The following is a 24,783-nucleotide window of genomic DNA, read 5'->3' as shown; positions in this document are numbered from 1 at the left end:
ATTCATCCAATTTCTAGAGTGAAGTAGGATTTATTTATAGGGTTATATGCCCTCTAGGTCTCATATGATTTTAAAAATGGAAATTTAATTTCTATGAACCAGCAAAACTTTTCCTAGTTAAAATGTCTTCCTTTTAAGTCACAAGAATTGTCATGTTCATTCAGCTCTTGATTGTTTAAGTTGCCTGGCTGGGGTATAACTTCCATGTGCCACAGAAAGCACCAGATATAATATGCATGTGACACTGTGACGCAGGAGACAGCATTTTCTACTCTACATAAAACCTCTCTGGGGTTCAGTTTCCTCATATACAAAATGTGGATGTGTGGAACCCTTGCCAACCTGAATTAAAGTATGGGAAAAGTGCTTTCTAAAATGTTAAGTAGTGACATGTTGTGATCAAAATATCTTACAATAAACAAGAAGGAGAGAGAAATTAATTAGAACAGACTAGAAACTCACACCTAATATAAAACAAATCTAAGGTAGAAAAATCCATTCATTTCTAGGTGTGGTGGCACACACGTGTGATCCCAGCTCTAGGGAGGCAGAGGCAAGAAGATTCTAGCAAGTGTGAGGCCGGCATGGTCTACATCAAACGGTCCAGGCCAGGCAGGGAGAGCCTCACTTAAAAAGACCCTCATGGAAGAATGCAGTTTTCTTTTCCTTTCACCCTCCCCCCTCCCCCTCCCCCCCTCCCCCCTCCCCCCTCCCTGCCCCTTAATAAGAGAAGTGAGGCCAAAAAAGTAAAGTGATTTTTAAAGAAAGTGTTTTCACAGCAAGTTAATGGGAAGAAAAACAACCAAAAAGGGAAAGGAGAAGAAGCTGACGAAATTAGTAGAAGTCAAGAAGTTCACGGAAGAGCCAGGCATCTTCCTTGCTTAACTCTCAAAACGCTGTGTGTGGTTCAGCGGGCCCATCCCCAGCACTGGTTCGAAGCACAGACGTTCCCAGAGGGACCAAGCAGAGTGCAGAGTCCAAATACCCTCATCCACCCTCAGAACTCAGCCCGTGCGAGATTCAGAACATTCCCTGTCTCTCTAGGCCAATGTACAGGGCAGGAAAAAAAAATCCAACTGCCCTTTTACAAACTAAAAGCACCCCCAGTACAAAAGAACCCTATGACTCTAAATTTTCAAGTTATTTTAGAGACAAAGATATTTATGCATTCTCAATGATGTTGTTATTCCAACAGCAAATCATCTTTATTTGGCAGAAGAGCAGGGTACCATTAGATTTGCTATTTAGCGTTCTCTCTTTCTTTCTGTGAAAGTTAAATAAAGAAAACAAGTAATGTTGGAATGATGCACATTTATACATGACACAGTGTCATTCAGGATTATTTTTATATCATAGTAAAAGATACGAAAATTTTCCTTTTTAAGTTCTGTCTTATTTTAGAAGCAGAAATGATGAAAGAGATTTTTTTTTTAATCATAAAATAGTAATCGCAGGGACAGAGTTTTAAAGACCAACTTTCAGCACAATGGCTTGTGGGTCTCTGGGAATCATAGTGCAATCCTCACAGGGAAGGAAGGATTTGCATGTGGTTCTCACTACTATGCACTGTGGACACACCGTCCGAGGGGGTTTCCCCTGTAGTTTAGACGTATTTAGGTTTTCAAGTTACTGAAATCATCCACACACATACAGGATAAAGAAAAAAAAAAAGAATTATTCACTTAAACTATTATTATTATTTTTTTGTCAATAAGACAGACCTGCCTTCAAGCTAGCCCAGAAAACAGGTAGCGGCTCATCATAAATTCCTCTGTTTTAGGACAGACTGCCCTGAAAACACAGGTCAGTTGCTCAGAGATTAGTTCTCAATACAGACTCTGAGGCATTTGAAATCTCTAGAGAGAGAAGAAGAAAATTATGTGATGTTTCAGGAAACACAACCCAAAGATATTTACCCTGGTAAGTTAAGCTGACTAGAATACATCTTTTTAAAAATGTTTTCATATATTATAATCTGATCACAGTTTTCCCTGCCTTATTCCCTCCCAGATCCTCTCCACCACCCCACCCATCTCTCCCTCTCTCTCCAAAAAAAAATGAGCAAAAAATAAAATAAAATAAAATGAAGCAAACAGACGAAAATCAAAGCACCAAGAAACATACATTTGCGCACACACACACACACACACACACACACACACAGAGAGAGAGAGAGAGAGAGAGAGAGAGAGAGAGAGAGAGAACATAAAAATGCAAAATTGGAAGCCATAATAGATAAGCAAAAAGCAAGTAAAGTTAAAAAATTGCCAAACAAAACATTATGAGACAAAACATCTCCAAAAATACCACGGAGTTCATTTTGTGTTGGCCATCCAAAACTGGGTATAGGCCCCTGCTTAAGTGTGGATCGTATACCCAGTGAGACTCCGTGGGAGAAAATTATTTTTCCCTTTACAAGCAGTCGACAATTGGAAATAGATTCTGGGTTGAGGGGGACAGGGATTCGTGTTCAGTTCTCTTCTCAGTGCTGGGACCCCATCTGGCTTGGCCCTGTTCATGCCGCCTCAGTCTCTGTGAGTTCGTATATGTGCCAACTCTGCTGTTTCGAAGACCTTGTTTCTTTGGTGTGATCCATCCCCTCTGGCTCTTCCAATCTTTCCACCTCCTCTTCCTCATAGTTCCCTGAGTCCTGAGGGAAGAGGCTGGATGAAGACATCCCATTTAGAACTGAGTGTTGTTCCAGGTCTCTCACGCTCTGCACATTGTCCAGTTGTGGGTCTATGTATTAGTTCTCATCTACTATAGGAGAAAGCTTCTCTGATGCTGGATGAGTGAGGCACTGGCCTATGGGTGTAGCAGAATGTCACTGGGAGTCATTTTATTGTTGTGTTCCTTTAGCAAAATAATAGTATTTGGTTTTCCCCTAGGTCCATGGGCTATCTTGTATCAGGCTCTTGGCAACCTGAACAGTGTTAGGCATGAGTTCTATCTCCTGGAGTGGGCCTTCCACACAACCAGATAGTGGTTGGTTGCTCCCACAACATTTGTACTGCTGTTGCCCAAGTATATCATGCAAGCAGGTCACCATTGTGGATCAAAGGGTTTGTGGCTGGGTTAGAATACAACGTTTTAATTTTTTTTTCATTTCCAAAGTCAATGTCTCAAAAGTCCATCAACCTACCTAACAATAAAGTAGGACCAGAATTAGTAAGGACAACGCTGCAAACTGTATTCAAAAATCCACAACGGTACTAAAGATGTGCCTGTGAACAGAGAGGGGTGCATTCTGACTGAAGTGACAGTTGCTGATCAGTTCAGTCTGGTCAGTGAAGACATCTGTGGTGGCCAAGCAGCTCTGGGTACCTCGATTCAATAAGTAACTCGTTAGTGTCCTATACCACTCATTACATATAGGTGCATACTCTTCTTCAGAATTACTTTGGATCGCTAATCAAGTCCAGGTGGGCAGTGCCCATCTACTCATCATGACAGAATGTGGCTTTTCCTGGTTTTTGTTTGTTTTTTGTTTTGTTTTGTCTTTTTCGAGACAGGGTCTCTCCGTGTAGTTTTGGTGCCTGTCCTGGATCTCCCTCTGTGGACCAGGTTGGCCTCGAACTCACAGAGATCTGCCTGGCTCTGCCTCCTGAGTGCTGGGATTAAAGGCGTGCGCCACCACCACTTTTCCTGGTTTAACCACATACTTTACACCTTGACTCTACTGGTGGATTCATAGGAACAGTGTAGGTTTCTTTTTTTCTTCTACACCAAGTCCGGCCACCTCTGCTGTTGACTACACCAGCTCCAGAATGTTCTAACTGTGCCTATGCTTTCACTCTTAGCCTTTTAAGATAGTCCCACAAGAAGTATCCATTCAAAATACAGGTCTGTTCACACCACTCTTTGACTCAATGGTCCTCCAAAGCCACTGAAGCAGTAGCCCTGGGCAGCTTCCTGCCCCACTCCCTGGCATTCTCCTGCTTGGCCATTCTCCGTACTCACCCTCCAGAAGACTCTAGACCACACCAGGTATACGCCATTCTAATCTCCCCTTCACAGTATGGCTCAGACCTCTGTTGAAACGCCCTCGTAGCAGAAAGGCTCTCCTATTCCATTGTATCTAAAATAATCGCCCTCCATGACCACAGCCCTCAGTGTTCCATGTCTCTTTACCACTGCTCTTCTTCCCTCAGAGAACAATCACGCTATGCTGTTTGTTATTGGGCCCAATGACTTTCCCCTCACATTAGAATGTGAACTCGGTTGAGTTTGGGACCTTTATGAGTCTCATATTCACTACCGCGTCACCAAAGCAGTCCCCGGACAGGACAAACCCCCGACAAATGCTTGCTGGCTACAAGAAACTAAGTATGGAAGAATGATAAAGGGCATTTTTTTTTTTTCCTCAACTCCAAATGGCTGTTAGGAGCCCAGAAGCCCTAACAGGGCGCTGTGCTAGCTCAGGTGTGCCGACTGCAAGTTAACTGTGTAGAGATGAAAGGGAGAGAAAGCGAAGACAGTGAGTGTGGACAACTGGAACAGCTTTGGGAACCTGACTCCCTGAGGCCAGCGTGCAGGCAGGTGTGATATTTCCTTGCCAGCTAAATAAGCCTTCAATCATCCGCTTGTTTGCAGAAGATAACCCAGGTCCATACTGATCCACTTATTCATCCAAAAGCGACTGCAAGGCTGTGGGACAGTTTGGGTCCACAACTCCACAAAGTCATCTGGGGGACCCAGGTCATTTCCTTCCTTTGGGTGGGGAGGGTGCATTCACGTGAGTGAGTGTAGGCACACTGCACGTAGCAGTGCTTGTGTGTGGAAGGTGGGAAACAACCTCTGGTGTCCTCTTGTTTGAGACGGGGGTCTCTTTATTATTTGCTGGTGAATCAAGCTTCAGGGAGTCTCTTGTCTCTGTCTCCCTGCTACTGACATTACAGATGTGCACTACTGGCCCTGGCTTTAAGCGACCTCTGGGGATTAAACTTAGGTCCCCACACTTTACCTACCGAGCCTTCTCCACAGTCCACTTCTCTCCTTTGTATTCTCCTCATTTCTCCTTTCATGGAATGGTCTTCACATTCGAACCCGTGATAGTGTTTCACCAGACACATCTGCAGGAAAGGGGAAATAGAGGAAGTTGGGAACAAGCAACCTCCTTTTCGGAGGTGATGGAGAAGCTGCATGTAGCATTTTTACATAGTCTGACTTAGTCATGTTAGTGCAGGAAGATGCAAAAAAAAAAAGGCTACAAAAATGAGACTCTAGGTAAGTGTCCATGTGTACAGTTAAACTCTAAACTCTATGTAGGGGAAATTACCCTGAAAGGAAGGAATACTGGGGGACAGTTATTGGTCTTTATTTAAACTGATTAGTTAAATGCAGTTTGGGCAATTCACGATGCCTGCAACATTATTTGAGGGTCCTAGAACAGGTACAAAACCAAGCCCCAGGTTTATGTGTTATATGGCAGGCACAGTACAAAGTAGATTCTATAACCCATCATCCAGGCACAGACTACTACCAAAGGAGTTCCAATAGAGAAATTAGAAGTCTCAGAAATGAGATGGCTTTGAGAGACAGAAGGGAGCAGACAAAAGATGATTCTAGATGAAGCAAAAGGATAAACATGATGGCTAGCCTCGTGGTCTAGCTCAGCTTCAGGATAAAGGGATTTGTGGAAGCAGCCGAGGGCTTGTTTCCTCCAGGTATGAAAACTGGTAAGAGTTTTTAATGAGTCACTAATATGGCCAGAGCTGACCACACAAAGATCATCAATGAACACAGAGCAAGGAGGGAATGAATTGGGGGGTGAGGCAGAGGAAGATCACAAGGTTTCTTATAAAACAATTTTATAGGAAAAATTTTAAACCCTTTGGAATCACCTTGGTCAAATATTAAGCTGAATTACATATGATTAACACATATTTTCTGATTTCCTGCCATGGTTAGGTTAGTGGATTTCAATTTTTTTTCACTGTGCATATTTAAAAAGAAACATTTCTTCCATAATCCTTTCCATAAGTATATTTGGTACAAAACAACATTTATCCACTCTCTTTTTTATTCTGCATTTTAACTGTTAATTTCAGAATGAGAGCCTAAAAAATGTATTTACTGTTTGAAAAACACTTCCTTAGACCATGAGGGAAGGAGTACAGAATACAAGCTATGGAGGGTTTACAGATTACATCTGTCAAGGGAAGAAAGAGAGGCACAAGCCACCACAACACAAAATAGTGGTGTCAGGGGCCTGGAAGGGTCCTGAGATGGCATCTTGTCTAAACTTTTCATATTGTTACTGAAGTGAAGAAGCACAGGGATGTCTACTGACTTAACAGTTGAAAGCAAATTAATACACACATGAAAAAGACAGGCAAAGCTCCTTTAAAAAGCCCAAGTCCCTTGTGTTATTGAATTCCTTCTTGCCGGGTGGCAGTGGCGCACGCCTTTAATCCCAGCACTCCGGAGGCAGAGCCAGGCAAATCTCTATGAGTTCGAGGCCAGCCTGGGCTACAGAGTGAGTTCCAGGAAAGGCACAAAGCTACACAGAGAAACCCTGTCTTGAAAAAAGAAGGGTTAAATTCCTTCTTAAAATCAGGATTACAAATATTGTGGCATATGTAATTTCAATTGGACAAATGCTTGTCGGTTTTTTTTTTTCTTGATGTTATTACTTCTGTGTTGGTATGATTATTGCTGTTTTGGGCTTGAGACAGGGTCTTGTTTAGTCCAGGCTGGATGCAAACTTAAGATCCTCCTGCCTCTGCCTCCAAAATACTAGTATTGCGTGCCTGAACCATCACATCTGGCTTCAAATGTTTTTTGTTTTATATTGGGGTGTGTGTGTGTGTGTGTGTGTGCGTGTGTGCGTGTGTGTGTGTGTGTGTGTGTGTGTGTGTGTGTGTGTGTGTGTGTGTGTGTGTTGCATGCATGCCAGTACCAGAGGAGGCCAGGAGAGGGTGTCAGTCTCCTGCAGCTATTGGCAGTCGTGAGGGACTCCATATGGGTGCTGGGTACTGAACTCGGGTCTTCTAGAAGAGCAACAAGTCACCTAACCACTGAGCCATCTCTCCAACTCCTCAGAGACTCTTAATCCTAATACCACTCATTTCTATTCATAAGATAAATTGCATTATTTTTTTAAATGTGTGTGGTCTAATGTCAGCGGTATGGGCTTAGCAAGGGGATACATATTTAAAGTTGTATGGTGACTGGTTTATTTCAGTCAAGGCTTTAGCTGAATTGTCTCCCCCTTTGAACACAATATCAAGAGAATATATTTGAGGCCATCAGATCCTTCAGGAAAAGGGTTCTAGTCAAGTAGACCAACTCTACCCTTAGCCCTAACCTACATCTTCATCACTGAAGGACGGGTCTGTCTTGACTTAGAGGTGTTCTGGCCCTTGGATGTGATGAAGTCCTTGGGAGACTCTGCTCTTCTGACTCACTTTGTTGTCCTAAGTTTTTCCACTTGATAGATAGTATCACATACATCTCAGGCTATGGCTCTGATGTGGCTGAATTTATACAGAATCAAACATTGGAGCCACACACTTCATTAGCCTTTTTTGCATATTTTTCTCAATAAAAATTGTTGTAAAGATAACTTTTCAAATGTTACTCAGAAATGATGTCAAAACTTGCCATGAAGTCACTTATGTTAGCGTATTCCACTCTGAGCTCTGTGCTCCCAATTAAAGTATTATTCAATTAAGGCATGTTAAATTAAGCTTCTCTATCTTTTCTTGTGGTTTAGGGAGAAAGTGGCTGTGATAATATGCATTCTTATTTTCCAATAATTAAAAAAATGAGTATATTCTGGACTAATTACACTGAAAATATTCTCGTGTGATTATTTCATGTTATAAATGTTGGAAGTAAAACATGTCACATTTTGACATCACAAGTTTGTTTCAAATTATTATGTGGTGGTAGTTTTTGTTTAAAAAATTAAAGGGCAGGAATAGATACATAGGAAATCATTTATTTTAAAGTAATTTATTTCATTTTTTTCTTAAGCACCTCTTCTGCCAACACTGTTTTTGGAAATTTAAAGTGTTTGCAAACTATGAGAAAACAAGGTTCTTTACAGTTACTTATGTGGTTTGAACATAGTTGTATTGCATCTTCAACAGTGAAATGAATTCCACTTGAAGAAGGATATGCTAATTCTTTTTCTCTCTCTCCCTCTCTCCCCTGTCCACTGAAACCCACAGACGTCTTGCTGGAAATGCTTTGACACACATTCCCAAGGGAGCATTCACAGGCCTTCACAGTCTTAAAGTTCTGTAAGTAAACCAAGCGTTGTTGGAGACCGTTCTGATTTTCATGTCAAATGACAGCTAATGAATGTGCAAACATGGGGTGCAACTTGGATCTTTGAGGTGACTCATTGAAGTCCCTCTCTGTCTTCCCTGGTGTCGTAAATCCTTGTTACACTTGTCTATAACCTGTGTGTGACAATTCCTCTCCCCTTCTCTAACATTATATCTAAAGTTTTTAGCCTTGACATAACCCCCTTACCTATTCAAACATGCAGGAATGTTTCTTTTTTTTCTCCATGTCATGTAGTTGGGGAGCATGTGTCTAAAGATTCTGGTCCCTGAGAGAATAACTCACTGGGATGCCACCATAATGAGATCACAGCTTCAAACTTGCTTTGAAATTTGTTTCCTTATGATCAACCAAGTCAGGACTCACTCAAGCATGTTAGGTTTGTGTGTATGAGTAGATGCAGAAAGCCTGGAGTACGGCCTAGTAAAGTGGACAGCTGTTCCTTATGAAATGTTGGGTTAGGGATGTAGCTCAATGGTACAACCTTTGCCAACTATACCCAAAGCCCTGGGTTCTACACAGGGGAGAGAGTAGGGGAGAAGGAGTGGAAGATTTTAAATGCATGTTTATACATATGTTGTTTAGCATTCATTGTCCAGCTTCCAAATTTGTTGTCCTAAAATTCAGTACTGTTGGATACTTTCTTAGTTTGGGCTACTACTGCTGTACTGAAACACCATGACCAAAAGCAACTTGGGGAGGAAAGGGTTTATTTGACTGACACGTCCTGAATCACAATCCACTGAGAGAAGTCAAGGCAGGAACTCAAGCAGGGCAGGAACCTGGAGGCAGGAGCTGATGCAGAGGCCATAGAGAGGTGCTGCTTACTGACTTGCTCCTTGTGGCTTTCCCAGCCTGCTTTCTTCTAGCTCCCAGGACCACCAGCCCAAGGGTGGCACCACCCACAATACACTAAGCCATCCCACATCAATCACTAATTAAGAGCATGGCCTACAGGCTTGTCTACAGCCTGATCTTGTGGAGGGATTTTCTTAATTGAAATTCCCTCCTCTCACTTGACATAAAAGTAGCCAGCACAAACACCTTCTTCTTCCAGTACCCACCACAAAATTTTGTTTCAGTGTGTTCAAGTTTGTAGAAAATAGTAAAAGTTGCAAGTCACTCTAAATTTTATCCCTAGAACAATATCTTGATTTTATTTTTTTTCATTGAGATTAAAGTTAACTCCAAAAAAGCATTTGATTTATATATGCTTAATGAAAATTGCATTTCAGTCGCCTAAGATATATGTAAATTTTAAAAAGTTTAATTCAATTTAATATTTTATGAAAAATTAAGTTCTAAGAGAATGAAGGAGAACAACTGGGGTGGGGGTGGGGAGGCTGTGGCTGGGATGTAAAATAAATAGATGGATAAAAAATAAATAAATTCTATAGCAGAACCATTATTAGGTCTTCTTAGATGACTGGATTTAGCTTGCCTTTTCTTCGGGTCATTTGTGCTATTAACAAAAATTTTGGGTCATATTGCCAACCCTGATGCTAACTTATTATCTGTATTAGCAACATGTACAATGAACCTGTGTTTCAATGAATCCAGCAAGATATTTGAACCATTCAAAATGCATCGTGAAATTCAAGTTTAAATAAGATGGCTAAAATGATTCCCCATGTCAAGTCATGTACAATAAAATATTTGAATGCTGTTAAATATATCATATTGTAGGGGCTAGAGAGATGTTCCTATGGTTAAGAGGACTGGCTGTTCTCAAAGAGGACCCAGAATTTATTCTCAGCACCCACATGGCAGCTCACAGCCACCTGTCACTCCAGTTGCAAGGGACCCGTGGCCCCCTTTTGTTCTCCACCGTGACCCATAGGTTCATAAACATATAGACAAGTACACATTCACATACAACTAAAAATAAATAAACTACAAAAGAATAAATTATACTATAATCAACCTCTTCAATTCACTCAACAAACTGTGTATTGAGTATATGAGATAGTGTGTATATATGTGTACAGGTGCATCTCAAGCCATCATAGTTTATTTGATATACAAGTATCTGATATGAATACAAATGAGTTACATGATATGAAGTATATGTGGCTTATTATAATTGCATGGAAATATAATTTTAAATTCCTAAATTTTTAATGAAATTTGAACTACTCAAGTTTTATACATGATTTTTTTCCACCACTATATTATGTATATTTCCTGATTTTTCCATTGTATAATTCTAATTGCACTGCCTTCCCACTGAGTGTTCCTCATAATACACTACATGTCCAGTAAATCAAAGACAAAATATGTCCTGGTCATTGGTATATCCCAGCCGGTTGAAAAATACCTGACTCCGGGCAGTGGTAGTGCACGCCTTTAATCCCAGCACTCGGGAGGCAGAGGCAGGCGGATCTCTGTGAGTTCGAGGCCAACCTGGGCTACCAAGTGAGTTCCAGGAAAGGCACAAAGCTACACAGAGAAACCCTGTCTCGAAAAACCAAAAAAAAAAAAAAGAAAAAGAAAAATACCTGACTCACAGTATGCACTCAGTAAACATTTGTGGAATGATGATTCTGATTCATGACGCAGGGAAAACACAGACGCTCTAGACATCGACAGTTTCTTAATTTTGTGTGATGTGCACCCAATGTTTCAAGTTTATTTATCAGATAACTATTAGCCATTCAGTGAAGGAGGTGTCTGTGTATGATATGGGTTTCTGCCTGCAAACACATTTCATGTGCCCAGAATGGTTAAGCACATGCTCTTGCTGCTTCCTGAGCTACATTTTGCCCACACACTCTAGATAGCACTGGCCTAAACTGGTTTTTTTAAATGAGTCCTAGAAGCTGTAGTTTGGATATGGTTCAAATTTGTCCCCCAAACATTCATGTGTGGAAAGTTTGGTCCTGGTAGGTAGGGTAATGCTAAAACAGTGGAACCATTAAGGGGTGGAGCCTATCGGGAGGTCACTCTGTCATTGGAAGAGCCATTCTCAGAGGATTAACACAGTTTTCACCTGGTTAATTCCCCAGAGTGGAAATCATTATAAAAAAAAACAAGCTTGACCCCTGAATCCCTTCAGTTTCCTGTCTTACCATATGATTGCTTTGGGGTCTATTCCTTCATTGTGATGTTACCATTCCTGCATCCCTCACTAGACTTTGGATAGATGATGCTAAAATCTGGATAAATGATCTTGGACTTTCAGCCTGTAAACTAAATAAACCTATTTGCTTAATAAAGTTCCCATCCTTGGGTTTTCTTGTTATATTACGGCAACAGGAAATGAGCTGAGGCTATAGGCTATCTCTGAGACTCACTGTTTAAATGTACTCTTTCCACCAGGAAAAAAAAATGAATGCAACAAATGATTGTCATTGAGAGTCTCTTTTTATCCATTCCTACCAACCGATGTTTCCTGTCTTCTAAGCTTGCTGCTTGTGGTGCTCAAAGAGTCATTAAACAAATTATTGCTAGAAATTACTGCTAGGCCAATGAATATAAGTCACGAATTTGAAGATTTTATAATCTAGTGGAAGATTGTGGGATCAAGACAGACAAGCATATCACCTCTGCTTCTTGGACAAAGCATATCTAGAGATGTGATCAGCTATACAACTATAAAGGCTAGGAACATTCAGTCCAGTCTAGGGTTCAGCCTTGGCTTCCTAGGAAAGAGATTTTCCTGCAGAGAAAAAAAAAAAAGCAAAAAACAAACAAACAACAACAGAAGCTGAATCTGGAAGTATAACTTGAAATTAACCCTCCAGGTAAGCTGGTAGCTGAATGACAGGACAGTGTGCTCAAGAGGGGCATGGGTGGCCAAGGTCAGGGGTGAAGAGGCAGCCCCCAAGGGGTTAATATGCCAGCATTTAAAGGAGAGCTTTGGAGGAAAGTAATGTGGTGATATGTTGTATCCCCCAATATATTGTGCACCCTAATAAAGCTCATCTGAGGATCAGAGGAAAAAGCCAGCCACTATATTAAATATAGAAGTCAGGCAATGGTAGCACACCTTTAATCCTAGCATTCAGGAGGCAGAGATCCATCCGGATCTCTGTGAGTTCAAGGCCACAATGGGGAACAGAGCCAGGCATGGTGACAGACGCCTTTAATCCCAGCACTAACCATAGAGGTCTGGAGTCTGTACAGACAGACAGGAAGTGATGTAGCTAGGCAGAGAGAGGAAGTGAGATGGCAGAACAGAAAGGCATAGAGAAGTGGGTATACAGGAAGTAGCTCTCTCTGGAAGCTGAGGAGTTGGTGAGGTGAGGTTGGCTGTGGCTTGTCCTATTCCCTGATCTCTCGGCTTTCACCCCAATATCTGGCTCTGGGTTTTTATTAATAAGATTGTTTAGCAATTTGTCTTACAGTCTAGAGATTCCCATTATAGACAGCTCAGGTGTCATGTCAAAACAACACGGATATTTTTTTTTCTAAGCATAATGAGGACTTGAAGAAAAGACATAAGGAGAGATGTGTTCAGACTTTACAGTTTTGTTCGACCCCTATCAAATGGTGAGGGTTCAAGAGCAGCGAGGTCCTGCAGGAACTGTGTTCAATACTGGCATCGGTGACTTAGAGACTAACACCCCACAAAACCCAGATGTTTAAATAACTTAAACTGTCATGGCATTAGCGCGATGGTCCTCAGCGTGGAGACTCTGCCTGCTATGGAATATTTAAAGAGTCTGTGAGGACATCTCTCTCCAGTTGTGACCCGGAAGGTGGGTCAAAATGTGGCGTATTACCCAGCGTAAAAGCAATTTTATCTACCAGACTTCTGACTATGCCTTGTCACCAAATGCAAATCAATGCTACTTTAGTGCATAACTCTGCAGAAAGGTTTTATAAGAAGTCCAACATGGTGTCATATTTTTATAGGGAAATTGAGGTGGATTAAATGCATTCTATCAAAACCATTGAATAATTGAGTTTGTATTTATTTTGTTTCTAGCATGATAGGTGTTCCAATGATTTGTTTAAGTTAAAGTATCATTTATTCAGTAGAAACATATCAAAAGCCACAAAACAGACTGTGTGCGTGTGTGTGTGTGTGTGTGTGTGTGTGTGTGTGTGTAAAACTTCTTTGAAATCACTATTAAATTAGCAGAAAAATAAGAAGCAAAGAGAAAGAGTCATGTTGGATTTAGTTAACAAAGTTTGCTTTATACATATTTCATACTATCTCCTTTTAACTACCTGGGGCACACATACAGAGTTCATGCTGTAGCAATTATTCAATGGATTATTAATTGGATGGCCTGTTGCTTTTGAAATCATACTCTTCCACTGCCTAACAAGGGTTAGTGCCCAACTTTGAAGAAAGCAAGTTCCCAATCAACCTTGAATCCCCATTTCCTATGAAGGGATATAATCTCCAGAGCCTTTCAAAGTACTAGAGAAGGAATGCTGACCTCCACCTGAACATATAGGATGAATACTCTTAGGCCCTTTCAAGAGTTTCTTGTCCTAAGGCATAGGAGATGAGTTTGACTTATCCTGAGGATACCCACACCCATATGTGAGTTTCACAGCTCTTCACCTGAAGTGCAACCCTTGCATTTTATTTGGGCTCTGTTATTTTTATTTTAATAAAGATTATTTCCTTTTTTCCTTTAAAATATCTAAGAATGCTCTGTTGTTACATGTCTTCACTAGTTTCTATTCCAGTTGCCATCTCGAGTCTATCCATCTTTCTAGTTGTATATGAAATGGCTTCCAATCACATTATTTTTCTCACACATACCTTATTATTAAAATTCTAAGCAAGGGCTAAGGATGTAGCTCAGCTTGTGAAGTGGTTGCTTAACATGCATGAAGTCCTGGATTCTATCCCTAGCACTTCATGAAGCAGGCATAGCAGTGCATGCCTGTAATCCTAGCACTAGGGAAGTGGAGGCTGAATGACCGGAAGTTCAAAGTCACCCTCAGCTAATGAGTTTGAAATGAATATGGGCTATATGAGATCTTGTCTCAGGAAAAAAGAAGTAAACATATAAATATAGAGTCTAGCATCTGACTCCTTCATTAAAAATGATTCCTGGTCAGCCGGGCGGTGGTGGCGCACGCCTTTAATCCCAGCACTCGGGAGGCAGAGCCAGGTGGATCTCTGTGAGTTCGAGGCCAGCCTGGGCTACCAAGTGAGTTCCAGGAAAGGCGCAAAGCTACACAGAGAAACCCTGTCTCGAAAAACCAAAAAAAAAAAAAAAAAAAAAAAATGATTCCTGGTATTGTATCTTAGTTAAGGTTTCTATTGCTGTGAAGAGACATCATGACTACAGCAACTCTTATAAAGGAAAACATTTAATGAGGTGGCTTACAGTTTCAGACATTTAGTCAATTATCATCATGGTGGTACATGGCGGCTGGGAGTATGGTGGCATGCAGGCAGACATGGTGCTGGAGAAGGAGCTGAGAGTCTCACATTTTGATCCACAGGCAACAGGAAGTGAACTGAACTAGGCATAACTTGAGTATAGGAGACCTCAAAGCCCACCCCCACAGTGACACACTTCCTCCAACCAGGCCACACCTACTTCAACAAGGCCGCACCTCCTAATAGAGCCACTCCCTATGAGCTTATGGAGGCCAATTACATTCAGACTTCCACAGATCGTCATACATAATGCCATGCATTTAGTCAAATAATTTTACTATAAATTACTTTTCCATAGTTACTTCTCCTTTGTGATGCCATTAGGTAAGTACTGATCCAATGAAGTTGAAAGCCACAGCGCAAGCAACAAAATTCTGAGCAGAAGAGACTTGTCACTATCCTCATAGCAGCTCTCAAATATTTTATAAAGTTCAAAAGTGGACGCAAAGATAATGGAAAGGTCATGTTCATTTAGAGCCATGCCTTGCATGAGGTGGATGAGTAGAGCCTATGGTAAGACAAGAGAAATGTACTAGAGGTCCAGTCAACTAAGATAAAGAATGAAGATGCCAGCAGCCTTGGTTGGCTAGGGCTGTTTCATATGTGGAATCTTATTGTGATCTCTTGCCATATATGATCATTGTTCCTGAACACATTGGCCCTAAGATCAATAAGCCATTTGGTTCTGTACTGCAAAATACTTAACCCACTGAAATGCTGCATGAGACATTTCAACAAAATTCATTTTCTGGTATAAGCCCTTCAGTCAAGGAGAGAAGCCCTCCTCCTACCACCCACCTCCAAACCAAAATCATATGGTGATAGGCAAAGGTAACTATAGAAAAGTCACAGAGGAGGGGGAGGAGGTGGGGGGAGGGATGAGAGGGGGATCTGTGGTTGGTATGTAAAATGAATAAAGAAAAAAGAAAAGAAAAGTCACAGAGAGCCATCCTTCCCTCATCCGATGTTGATCTAGGATCCAGCCTTGGTAAACGACATGAAGTCTATACATAGACTTAAACAGAAATAAAATCTGAGAATTAGGTCCTCAGTTGTCACTAGTCTCTATTTAAAAAATTGTTCTCCTCCCTGCCCCACCCCCCACTTCATCTTATCTGTTCTCACTTAGCCTTTCTGATCAAAAACTAGAAGAGAAGGAAAAAGACAGTATAAGCAAAGATGTATACTTAGAGAAACCTGAAGATGCTGTATGAAATAGTGGCTATTTTAAACAGACTGAGAAAAGAAATTAAAAGTCATAGAAATCACACCTTGTCTCTAACAAAAGCAGTTCATATCATTCTTTTTGTACTGTTATGCAAATGATAAAATGGAGTTATGTGTCTACACCCCTACCCAGGACATGTTCGGCTTGGTTTATATTCCGTGGATTCAGTAAGGAGGGCTTGCAAAAGAAATCAGCAGCCATGTGGGAGTTTTGGGGGTTTTTTGTTTTGTTTTGTTGTTGTTGTTTTTCGAGACAGAGTTTCTCCGTGTAGTTTTGCGTCTTTCCTGGAACTCACTTGGTAGTCCAGGCTGGCCTCGAACTCACAGAGATCCGCCTGCCTCTGCCTCCCAAGTGCTGGGATTAAAGGCGTGCGCCACCATGACCCGGCCCATGTGGGAGTTTTATACTGCACTCTGTAGTACTATAAGCCCTTGAACTGTTTTGTCTCCCATTGAAATATCGCGACCAAAAGCAGGAATTTCTAATTAACTCACTGGGGACACAAGATAACCTGCTCTACTTCTGTCATTCAAAGGGAACTAAACTAGAGATCTGGGCTGAATTGATAATTGGGTTTTTAGAACTTATTTCTTTCTTATTGGCACTCCCTTGGGAATTTATCCTCCCGAACACTTTGATTGACGTTCCGATGTTTTGACGGCACCTGGAACGGTGCCTGATGCTGTTGCGTTAGGGTTGTCTAGTGTGACTTTTCTTTAATATCTTTCTCCATTGTTTTCATGGGCAGTATGCTGCAGAATAATCAACTGAAACAGGTCCCCTCGGAAGCCCTGCAGAACTTGCGAAGTCTCCAATCCCTGTAAGTACCGTTGTAACTACAAAACACGAGTCTCGGTTTGAGAAGGGACATTTAAATGTCCTGTAGACCATTTTGTTTGGTCCATGAGTTGATGAGTTGTATGGACTTGAGTCCTAGCCCTAGAGGTTGAGATATCCAGGCAGATATTTAATTACACCTGCAATCAAAAGCCTCCTCTATGTGTCTCAGGACCAAACATCTACTTTCATTCCCATTAATAGTTTTGTTTCTAAATTCAAATCAGAAATGGTGCTTAGTTTTTACCTAGAAAATTGGATGGGACAATCTGATAGTCTGGCATCTTTAATTTATTTTTAAAGCGTCAGAGCTTCTTTGTAATCCAATTTTGCTGAGTCAAGTGAAGATGGGTGTTTTAAACTCTGCATATCTGTCCAACACCCTCAAATTATGAAATCAAGACTTACCATGCGTACTGAAGCATGGCTACAGCACAAACCACCAACTGCCCACACATAGATAATCACAAACAGTCCCACAGTTCCCATATACATGGCCTCACAGACCTCACACAGACATACCATCACACACACACACACACACACACACCCTTCAGTGGCGCTGATGTCTTTTGCTCTGAACCCACACCCTTCTTTCCATCAGGAGTTTCTCTCCAAGCACCCACATAAACACATAAGTAATTGCTCCCGTGAAGAACATTCCTACCAGCTAGATGTTTGGGAGCTTGGGTTGGAAGTAATTGTTCTCAATCAACTACTTGGCAAGTCTCCGCCTCACCTGCTGTGTGAGTAAGTCGCCTTCCCATCAGAACGTATGAGTGATTGCAATACGTCGCATGATTTCTGATACACGCGTGAGTCATGGACTCTTTAATTGTACTTCTGCTGGAGGTCCTCATCTGTCTAACAAAGCACTGCTTTCTAGTCTTGACTGATGAGGAAGATAAATGCGTGAACAAAGCAGGAGAATACCGCAGGCTCTGGCTGGAAATCTTCGTAAGGAATCCATCAGTTAATAATTACATACAGTTGGCTTAATGCTTTTTACTGCGGTGACATGAGAGAAGGGGATGTGAGATCTGAGGATGAGACCTCCGTCCTTTGATCTTTCTTTTTAATGAAAGAAAATCTGTGCTCGAGATCATTTCAAGCTTTTTTTTTTCTAGGCAAACAAAGTGACTTCCTAGGTTTTCAGCAGCCTATAGATAAACAAGCCCACAAGGGCCCCTTTGTGGCTGGGGAGAGGCTGCTGCTTTGCCAGCCACTCCTTAATGACAGGACACTGTCTTGCTGCTCTGGTTCAGCTAGCTTTACCCGAAGCAAGCAGGGGTAAGCCAACTGCCTCCGGTGGGGCTGTGCGGGCATGGGGCTCTCGTAGCTAAATTGACATCGAGATAATGGCAGCGCCCGATCGGACCTCTAAACAGCTGCAAGGCAGGCCGCAGATAGAAGGATAAGAGTTTGTAACCGAAATCCCCTATTGGCTGAAAGATCACAAACAGAAGTGAGCTCTTTGAGAAAGAGAAAACCATGAAGCTTTTGTTCGCTTGAACTGGGTGGTGACTCTCTGATAAAGGTGTTCAGATTTTGTTTCTGACCGGCCCGATATTTACTGTTCACCAGGTGTCTCCTGGTTTCTGGTTCACAAAGGAATTACTTTCCGAAGCCTTGTGAATGATATAAATGCATGTTCCTTGTGAAAAGGTCGAGGGTTAATTTGCCAGGATGACGTCACATCCGAAATGAAGTGTCTAGACAGGTTCTCAGCCCCTGGCTCACACTGCGTTGTGTCAGCTGGATTATGCTAGGATGGTCACAGGGTCCCTTTGCCCAGAGCACAATCAGTGTGAGGTATGAGGCAAGGGCAATGTATGTGCTAGTGTTCTTCTTTTTCTCTCTGATATTGTTTGTGCTGCTTTGGTCCAGCAAATAGGGTCTGTTCACAAGAGATTCATAAGCACATTCAACGAGAGCTCTACAGACCATGTTGCACCAATTGAGGGTGCCCCTGCCCTGGTTTGGAGGTCTGGGGAACAGCAAACCCCATTTGAATTGTATTTTTATCCTGTGCTTACAGGGCTAAATTGTCTTTCTCCTGATGCTATTAAACAGCTCCAAAAGGAAAGGATTAGAGTGGGACTGGTAGTCCTCACATTCCTTCTGATTCCGTTCTGACTCCAGATCGTCCACCTGGAATGCAAGAGCATTCGCTTTGTACTGCTTCAGTGTCGAAAAGAGCAAAAATGGGGGTGGGGGGACTCCATCTCCTCCCCTGCCAATACCAGGAGCTCTCTACCAAGTCACAGCCTCTTCTTGGACTTAGATTATCACTTAGCCCCTTAACTATATGGTAGTTCTTTCATTATGTTCTCTTAAGTTGACCCCCATTTCCCCAACCCCAACACACACACACACACACACACACACACACACACACACACACACACACACACATATGGCGGGGGGGGGGGGGGACTACAGAGAGAAGGGGAGGGAGGGAGAGAGGAAGGGAGGGAAAGAGAGATTTTCTTTGTGTTTTACATGTACACCCCACTGAGCATTGCATTGTACATACCTCCCCACTTGTGAGGCTCTTCAGTGTTGCTGATAATCACCCAGAAAGTTCCAACACCTTGGCTACACCCCAGAACGATGCAAATCGGAATCCCTGAGTGTGTTAGTTACTTTCTTACTGCTGTCACTAATACCTGACAGGAAGCAGCGTAGAGGGGAAAGCATTTATTTTGGCTTACAGTTTGAGGGGGTCAACTTAAAAGTTGATATACAGTGAGAAGCATCTGGCCACATTGCATTCAGAGTCAGGATGCAAAGAGTGGACAGGAAGTGGGGCAAGATTATAAAACCCCAATCCCCACCCCAGTGACCCACTTCCTCTAGCAAGGCTCCACCCCCCTAAAGGTTCCGAAACCTTCCCAAGCAATGCCACTATCCAATGACTCAGTATTCAAACTCAAGAGCCTGTGTTTGACATTCCCCACTCAAACCTCAACCCTGAGGATGCAATCTGTTGTGGAATATTACTTTAACTAGGTAAAGATGTGTCGCATTTGTTTATGCTACATTTGTTTAATTCTGTAAGGATGTGTTGCTGTTTTACTTTGCCTGCCTAAGGCACCTGATTGGTCTAATAAAAAGCTGAATGGTCAATAGCTAGGCAGTAGAGGGATAGGCAGGGCTGGTGGATGGAGAGAATGAGTAGGAGGAGGAATCTAGGCTGGAGAGGAGAGAAAAAAGGAGAGAGAAGAGAGAGGGAAGGGAGAAAGAGAGGGAGATGCCTGGGGCCAGCCAGCCAACAACCAACCAGACAGACACCAAGTAGGACATACAGAATGAAAGAAAGGTAAAAAGCCCTGAGGCAAAACGCAGATGAAGAGAAACAGGTTAATTTAAGTTATAAGAGCTAGTGGGGACAAGCATAAGCTACAGGTGAGCATTCATAACTAATAGTAAGTCTCCATATCATGATGTGGGAGCTGGTTGGTGGCCCAAAGAGAAAGCCTACTACAGGGATCCATGTGTTGGTGTTTTCTAATAGCTTTCTTATTTATGTAAGTATTTCTTAAAGTCAAAATTGCAAAATTACATGTTCTGCAGGTGATATTCCCTTGGGAGATATGAAAATCATTCTGAATTCTTTTCAAACCTAAAAAAAAAAATAACGAAAGTGCATACTTTGTAGTCCAATTTGAGCTAATAATATAGGTAGAATATAAAAGTGAGACATTGCCATGTGTTTAATTGAAAAGAGTTCACTTCTTCCTGTTAATTCTACTGACTACCTTGAATAAAGTTGAAAGAACACACGCTGTACCACCCAGATACTCAAATGTGATGTCCGGACCAGCCACATCAGCGGCACCTGAGCTATGCAGAACCTCGGGGGCCCAGCTCAGCCTGACCTAATAAGAAACTTTGTTTGAACAAAACTCTAGATGATCTGTATACAAAACATGCATGAGGAATTCGAATGTTCAGTGTTCTGTTACACTACTGAATGGTCAACACACCCAAAAGGTTGAGAACCAGCAAAACCGACCATTTATGATCTCTGCTCCACCCATCTACTCTTGGCTTCTTGGAGGGAGTTGAAGAAACGTGATCTATTGCAACTGGTAACATTGCTGTGAGGACCAGACAAATTGTTCTCAAGTTTCAAGGGTTCTAATTCTCCACTTGTTCCCCATAAACAAAAACTGGTTTGTTCCTAATGAAATGACATAGGTACATTTGTGTTCTCTTTTAACTGTCTCCTGATGCTTGCAAACTGTTCAGCTGAAGCCAAAGGGCCAGAGGCCAGCAGAACATACTCCTGGGCAATGTGTGCATTTGACTTCTGACATGGCCATGACTGCCCAGACACCGAATAGATTCTTGTAATGTAATCAAATGTAACTTAATTTCCTTTCTGTATTTTTGGAAGGGAGTAGAAATGTAATCAGAATTCACAGTGAGTTGTATTTCACTCAGAAACTTTTGGCATTGTAGACATATGAGGACTAGGGTCAAGTTACAGTCATCTGATGGTAACTCAAAACCCAACTCTCCCATGCCTCTCACCTTTATTAGTTAAGAAATCAATCTATGCATAGTGACTGCCTCATTTGTGACGGCTAGTAATGGATTTCAAATATCTCAAAGTTATACATGAAGTTTAAGCTGACCAAGGAAAATTATACGTTCATGTTTGTTCAAGTAGCGAAAAGATTATCTGAAACATTGATTTTTCATTCCAAATCTCCACTAGCAAAGCTAATTGTGTAAAATATGTATCACAGAAATGATGGGTTGCCAAGTCGAAAATGAAAGAAGAACCGAGCGTATCTTTATTACTGTCTCTATTTTCCAATTAGCTAATAATCATCTGCAGGGTACAGGAGTATATTTAAAACCCAAGCTGAATATACAATTCCTGCCTGAAGAGCAACCTGCCTACACCTATCATTTCTAGGGCTACAAATTCTACCCCCGGAGCACATGAAATATCTGTCAGTAACATTATCCAAGCTCTCCATAATTTGTTTCTGTTTATAATTGTAGACAGTGGCCTAGAAGAGCCAGAGAGGAGGGAGAGGTGGGGCACAGCTCTGGGGAGAGTTAAGGCAAGCCTAGGACAGCAGCATTATCCTCCTATTCACATTCGTGAGCCTATTGGGTTTCTGAGCCTGGATATAGAATGGGAAGGAAGTAATACAAGCCAGGGAAGTATAAACAGACCAAAGAAAAGAAGATCAAACCAAAAGGGTAATATTATAGAATCCAGGGGCTACAAATAAAGTGGCTTTAGGGTTGGTGACCGTATTCCTTCCACTAAACTAGATAAAGAAATCACAAGCTTACACGACAAAAATTACTGTTTCCCCCCCCCCACACACACACACACACACACACAAAGATGCCCATATACCTAGATGGAGATAGACATGGAAGTTCTAGAAGCAAGAGACTTTGTGTGTTGGACTATCAAGGTTCAGTTCATGGAGCCATATGCGAATGAGCACTGAGTGAATTCTTACCAAAAAAAGAAAACGTTTTTTCCTTCCTCCCTCAGTTTGAACATGAAGGGTAAGTAGTTTTCGGAGGAAAGGCTCTTTCTACAAAAGGTTTACAAGAAGGAAAGCCAAGATAGGAGGGCGGGTCCTCATGTACGGGAAACAAAGTGAGTTGTTTATTCTTAAAAGGCCATGCGTGAAAGAGCCTTAGGCCAGATCATCGGCTGTGATACGTGCGTTCATGGTTGTCCTATCAGACAGGTAAGGAGAATGTCCATGTTAGGAAATTTGAAGTCAAATAAACTTTTTTAAGCAGGGGGATCTTTAGAAAAGCTAAAGGGATATCAACTTTGGAAAGGCAACCTGGGAGTGCATCAAAAATGTTTCAGGCTAGATGGGGTCTGTGAGGAATGTGGAGGAGCACGCAGGAAAGCTGGAGAAATGGAGACAGCAAAGAGGCAAAAATTAGCCTACAGAACTCACTCACCACCGTGCTGATGAGAGAAGGCAGCGTTTATTCATCTCTTGTGTCCCCATCCTGCCTCACGCTCACAGCAACCTCATGGGTTAGGTGCTAGGATTATCCCTTTCTTAGTGCTGAGAAGGCAAAATTGTCCGACTATTGGCCTTTCCAAAGTCAGGACGGAGGTACGTTTGAGAGAAGTCTAGTGGGTCAGAACCCCCAAATCTGCCCATTTCACTGCCCTGGTTCTTTTTCTTCCCTCTGAGAGCTACCTGTGGAGAATGTGGACTGGCGGGAGAAGGGGAGGACTTGGTAGAGACACACGTAGTACAGCGATGCGACTTCGAACTCTCACACAAAGAAAGGAGAGTTGTGTGTGCCCGCGGCGGTGGTGGCACACGCCTTCAATCTCAGCACTCGGGAGGCAGAGCCGGGCGGATCTCTGTGAGTTCGAGGCCAGCCTGGTCTACAGAGCGAGATCCAGGACAGGCACCAAAACTACACAGAGAAACCCTGTCTCGAAAAACAAAAAAAAAAAAAAAGAAAGAAAGAAAGAAAGAGAGATGAATTGTAGTCTTAATGCTGCTAGACAGTAAAGTAAATTTTGGAAGAGAAGAATATGAAAATATGAGCCTGCCCGCTCTTGTTAGGGTTTCTCTAGGCATTTGATTATCTGGTCCTTTGTGCCTGTGAGGTCGCAATGATTTCTGCTCTCCAGAGGAGAAGACGATGTGTGAGAATCTTGCCTCCATGGCCAAGGCAGGAGTCAAGTAGACAAAGGCTAGAAAAGGACATTCCCGATAACCTGGGTTCCGTATGCAGCAGCTTACTGTGAGGGGGAAAGAGACCTGTAATATCAGGAAACAGAACAAACCAGTGGCTGAGGCAAGATCCCCGAGGAAGAGGTAAACATCGGGACAACCTTGGACAGCATGATGGGGCCAGATTCTATGAAAGTCGGGTGGGGCACGTGAAGGCTAATCGCAGGCTTAGTGCAAGATGGAACCCCACAGGAAGGTGGTAGCAGGGGGGAATCCGATCAGAGCTGCATTACTGAAGAAGCCAAGGTGGAGAAAGGAAACTTCTGTCAGAGTTGGGGCTGGAGACTGAACAAGGAATTTGGGTTTGAGAAACAGCAAGAGGATGGAGTTTCCAGTGACTGAAGGGGCCAGGTGTGGTGGCATAATCCCAGCACCTGGGAGGCAGATCTCTGTGAGTTCGAGGGCAGCCTGGTCTACATCATAAGTTCCAGGACAGCCAAGGCTGCAGAGGGAGACCCTGTCAAAGAAGAAGGAAGAAGAAAGAGGAGAGGAAGAGGAAGAAGGAGGAGGAGGAGGAGCAGAAGGGGAGGAGGAGGGGGGAGGGGAAAGTATCTTGAATGATCTCTAAGTTTCTAGTTTCTCCAACAGTGTGGCTAATGAGGCAGTGGCTGGGGTAAGTACCACCGACAGAAGGCTGCATGAAGGGAGGGGCGGATCAGGATTTGGGTCTTGTGCTTTAGGAGAAAAAAACTAAATAAGCATGGCTTGATATTTGAATTCCAGATCTGTACTTTAAAGGAGCCAGGGTGAAGGCTAGGTTAGTCAGTACCCACGACCATACCTTTCTCTTCCCCTAACACTCCATGATAAGAATTGGTCTCACTGCTGTTTTTGAAATGTTCTGTGAAGGTTCGAACCATGCCTGCCTGGTTGAGTGCTAGATCTCCAGCAGGAGATACAAAGACAGCCTTCTGGCATTATTTATTAAAATGAACCAGAGATCCAGACTCTAAGAGGTATTATGGACAGTTGCTCTGGGTTCCCTACTTTGGCCGTAACCTGCATTTACTCATCTTCCAGGCTCCAGGTTCTAATCTATGTATGGCTGTTTCCCACGCATCTTACCTGGACTAAGTTGAACCCAGTGGTTTCTGCAGAGATGTTGGAGTTGACCTACTTACCTGAATTAGTTTTCCCATTCAATTAGTTAAGGACTCCCCACTTCAAGAGTAGGTATGTGGGAAGAGCCCGCTGATTAGAAGATTTATAAAATTTGGACAGGCATGGAGAGACTTCTAAACACAAGAGATGGTCATGAACCCAAAGCCTAGAATTACTGTGGGAAAGAGGTGGAAAAAAAAATATTTGACTAGATC

The 24,783-nt window shown here is 42.3% G+C and overlaps 1 protein-coding gene across 1 annotated transcript in view; it reads left to right on the top strand.

The window, feature by feature from the left end:
* The window catches only part of Lgr5 (leucine rich repeat containing G protein-coupled receptor 5), a 136,805-nt gene that overhangs the window by 71,652 nt on the left and 40,370 nt on the right, over positions 1–24,783 (top strand). Inside the window, exons 3-4 of the mRNA XM_052753403.1 lie at positions 8,178–8,249; positions 16,624–16,695. Coding sequence (XP_052609363.1) covers positions 8,178–8,249; positions 16,624–16,695 — 144 coding nt within the window. The remainder of the gene's footprint in view (positions 1–8,177; positions 8,250–16,623; positions 16,696–24,783) is intronic.

Source organism: Peromyscus californicus, unplaced genomic scaffold (genome assembly GCF_007827085.1).
Source record: "Peromyscus californicus insignis strain IS unplaced genomic scaffold, ASM782708v3 Scaffold_24__1_contigs__length_46423439, whole genome shotgun sequence".
Taxonomy (NCBI): Eukaryota; Metazoa; Chordata; class Mammalia; order Rodentia; family Cricetidae; genus Peromyscus; species Peromyscus californicus.
This window is presented reverse-complemented; position numbering and strand designations above follow the sequence as displayed.